This window comes from Anneissia japonica, unplaced genomic scaffold, assembly GCF_011630105.1.
Source record: "Anneissia japonica isolate Jap-2015-1 unplaced genomic scaffold, ASM1163010v1 scaffold287936_len456577_cov159, whole genome shotgun sequence".
NCBI classification, from domain to species: domain Eukaryota; kingdom Metazoa; phylum Echinodermata; class Crinoidea; order Comatulida; family Comatulidae; genus Anneissia; species Anneissia japonica.
This window is the reverse complement of record NW_022718077.1, coordinates 15,951-20,132: the sequence shown is the minus strand read 5'-3', so window position 1 is coordinate 20,132 and position 4,182 is coordinate 15,951. Positions and strand designations below refer to the sequence as shown.

Sequence of the window (4,182 nt, the reverse complement as noted above, 5' to 3'; positions counted from 1 at the left end):
TGTATATGTATATGCTGTGGGAAACGACGGCTGGATCTCGGTAGAGATACAAATTTTATAAGCAACAGCTAAAAAGTGAATATAAGTAAACAGCCAGGAATAGAGCCAGAGCTTTTGGGCAACACTAGTCCTTCCTCAGTGGATCGTGTGAGGGTAGAAAAGCCAGATAGTATAAAGTGAGAATTTCATGCAAGCATGATTAGAAACAATAGGCAAGGTGAGATGAGAATAAACAAAATTGCAGGCAGTATACATCTTACTATTAGGTAATTTTGTCGACATTTTTTATTTATCGGCCATCTTGGATATGAAGTGAACTTTTGGGTTGCCTTAAAGTTAACTTCAAATGTACATGTTTCAGCAAAAATCCACTTAAAATCGTTAACAGGGAAAAAAAATAGGCAGAATTTACCGAATTAAATTAATTCTAGCAGCCATTTTGGATTTTGGCGGCCATCTTTGGTTTAAGACCAAATTCTGGGTGGCCCTCGATTGACCGTGAAGGGTTTATATCTCAGATGACAAATCCCCTAAAAAACATCGACATTTGGAACCAATAAATAATCTGCAAATCTGAAATTATTGTATTTTTTGCGGCCATTTTTAATTTTGTTAGCCATTTTGGATTGAGGCTAATTTCTGGGTGGCCCTCGACTGATCTTCAATGGTTTATGTACGGTACCAGGTGACAAATCAACTGAAAAAAACATTGACATAACCGAATAATATGCTACATTTCTCTAATAATTGTGATTTTCGGTGGTCATTTTGGATTTTGGCGACCATCTTGGATTTGAATTCTTGGTGCCCCTTGATTGATCTTGAAAGGCTTAGGTCTGAGGTGACAATTCCACTTAAAAAAAAGTTGACAACACCGAATAAATATGCTGTATATCTCTAATAATTTTAATTTTGGCGGCCATTTTGGATTTTGGAGGCCATCTTGGATTTGAGGTAAAAATCTGGGTGGCCCCAAGTTTATTTCAAATAGTTTGGGGAAAACCTCGACCGGAAAAATAGCAGTTTATCCTTGGATGGGCCCTGTCTAGATGCGCAACTTGGTGCTTTAGCTGCTCTACTATAGCAGTTAATTAGGGTCTTCGAATATTGTAAGGATTTAAGTGCTAAGGACAATTTTTACATTTGCGGTTGACATGTTATGACATTTGAGGTAAAAATGGAAATTTTTGCTTTTGTAGGTGAAATGTTACTACATTTGTGGTTAAACAGATTTTTACATTTGTGGGAGATCTTTTTTTTACATTTGTGGTTATTTTTACATTTGCAGTTGACATGTTATGACATTTGCGGTTATTTTGACATTTGCGGGTAGAATGTTTTGACATTTGTGGTTATTTTTACATTTGTGGTAGATTTTACATTTGTGGGCTCTACACCCCCCACCCCACACCCCCTACCCTCACTTTTAACTACGGATCGACGCCCTTGACGTCAAGTCCCACAAACACACATGTCTAGGCATATTTACGTTTACTCTATCAGGTTATGTTACGTTACCTAATCAACAATATCCAATTTGCGGATTTTAACGGAAGGTTCATTGGTGAGTAGGCCTACATGGGCAGCTGCCAATGTGACCATTGTCATCATTTTAACACAGAAATAAACCTGAAAGTTTTAGAAAGTGAACGTCATTAAAAGACTTCAGAATGCGGGAAAATGCATTTCCAGCCCCCCTCCCCCACCTCATAGAAACAAAAAACATTTTATGGGAGGGTACCCAGACCCCGTCTACACTACCTAGCCACCCACCCACCCACTCACCTACCATTGTTAAATCCTATATCCGCCCCTGACCTAAGTATTTTTTTCAAAGTCAAAAGTAAGTAGGCCTGTATTAGCTCAACATAAACAGTATATATTAGCTTACCTTAAATGTAGATGTGTTTGATTGCTATCTTTTAGTGGACTGTGACGACGTCGATTGTGGTCCCGATAAGAAGTGCCGAATGAGGAAACACCGTCCCGTCTGTTTCTGCAACTTGAATTGCAGTAAGTACGACGCAGAACACGATGGCGCCGTATGTGGCACCAACGATAAAACCTACGATCGCCCCTGTAAACTCTACCGCAGCAGATGCCGTTTAGGAGAATCTTTTGAAATTGCATACTACGGTGTATGCACAAGTAAGTATCCTTGTCTTCCTTTTTGACCAATGACAGAGCAGATATAGCTTGCTGCAGTATCGGTTAATGAACCGAATGTGGTGTAGTCCAGTAGCAGAAGGGAGAATCATCACCCGACAAAGGACAAATTTTTATCCAACTTTTCCAATTTTTTTGTGTAGATTTCGAAAATGGAGGGTGATGGGGCTTTTTTTGATATATGAGGGGGTCAAAGTTTAAAATTGAACAATTAGATCTATATCAATTTACTAGAATAACCAATTATAAAACCTAAAACATAATCACTTTGGTATGCTTTCAGATATCCAATTGTCATTAAATAAGTAAATCAAATTATTTTTTCACACAATGTTTGGGGTCAAAGGTCAAAATTCACCAATTAGTTGGCCAAAATAATTTACAATAATAACCAATCAGGAAAGCAACAATCATTGTTTAAATAATTTGTGATTTATGTACACAATCATCATTAAAAAAACCTCAAATCAAACAATTAGGTCTGCCGACAATAAGGTCAAAGTTCAAAATTAGCCAAAAGAATGAACTTACTATAATAATAATCAATGATGAAGTCTAAAATGTCGTGTTTTTGTTTTCTTAAGTTTTTAGATATATAAATCCTCAAACAATAAGCAGATCTAATCATTTAATCCGTCAATATTAGGGTCAACTGTTAAATTGACCAATTATAATAATATGCACTTGATGAAGCTAGCATGTTGAATTATTTGCTGCCCTCAAACTACTAGTCCAGTAGCAGAAGCGAGGAATCACCACCCGGCGAGGGACAAATTTTCATCCAACTTTTCTAGACCCGAATTTTACGCAGATTACAAATCTGAAGGGTGATCAGCCGGGGCGTTTTCGAGATATCAACTGTCAAAGGTCAAATTGACCAATCATAAAACTTACTAAACCTAAAATCTGTTGTTTTAACACTTTTTTTAGTTCCTATGCATGTAATGCAAAAGGAACTATTGTAATCACTCTATCACTGTTTTCCCTTTGTTTTTTATTGTGTGTAGTATGTGTGTGCGTATGTGTGTAGACATTTATGCAAATGCGCATGCGTCAAAGAAAAGTTTTCCGACATTTTGTTTTACCTCACGATGCGAAGATCGATGTGATGTTTCTGCAGAGTTCAGTCAGGGCTCACGCTAACCGATCGGCAAGTCGGCATGGATGAAACTATTTTGATTTTACGGCAAAAAAAATCAACTGCTGTGGCATAGGTATTTTGAAGAAGGCCTAAAATAAAACAAAAAGTTTTTAATATTTGCTGAAATACATGGTTTTTTTCATTTAGATCTCACTAACTCCATGTGACGTTTTTTTTCTGTTGTATGAGTAGTCATATGAAGGTACTATATCCCCGACAGTTGGCTATGCAGCAATGTACCCTTTGAATGCAAATTGAAGATACAGAGGCAGCCGACTGTCGGGTACATAACTCTTCATTGCTCCGCCATCTTGTCAGCACTCTAGTTCACAAAAACATTAGGCCTAGTTCAGTACAGTAGTTACTGCGATACGAGGGTGGTAGATCGTTCAGTCAGTGATATCGTGTTATCGTCTAATACATTTGTGTGTAAAATTTAAGAATGCACCGCGTGGGTCGCTTTCTCTTTGTTATGCGGTAGTACACGTAGCAGAGTGAGCAATCTAAACCTAGCCTAGGGCCTAGATAGTATACGTTCTTGATCATCGTAATGAAAACTTCGGGTGACAGACGATTGGGCCCAACTGGTGTGCACAATCGGACCCAAGATAGCTTCAAATAAATTGTAGTCCTAGTAGGCCACTGCCGCAAACCCCACTCCTGATATCGTTCCAAACTATTGTAAAATGAAATTACTGTATACCTAGCTAGGCCTAGGCCCTATGCCTACGAAATTTTTTCCAAGAAATTTGCTAAAAATATTACTGTAATTTGCCTGTCGAATTACATTACCAGTGTGGTCTAAAATCACTATTTTGGGCCATAAAGACTCCCCCTGTATTTTTCAACGTCCACACAAATTTGACCCAACATAT

General features: G+C 37.9%; 1 protein-coding gene across 1 annotated transcript in view; it reads left to right on the top strand.

The window, feature by feature from the left end:
• LOC117110444 (follistatin-like) overlaps positions 1 to 4,182 on the top strand; it is a 27,821-nt gene that overhangs the window by 13,982 nt on the left and 9,657 nt on the right. Inside the window, exon 3 of the mRNA XM_033253153.1 lies at positions 1,927 to 2,148. Within this exon, the coding sequence (XP_033109044.1) occupies positions 1,927 to 2,148 (222 nt within the window). The remainder of the gene's footprint in view (positions 1 to 1,926; positions 2,149 to 4,182) is intronic.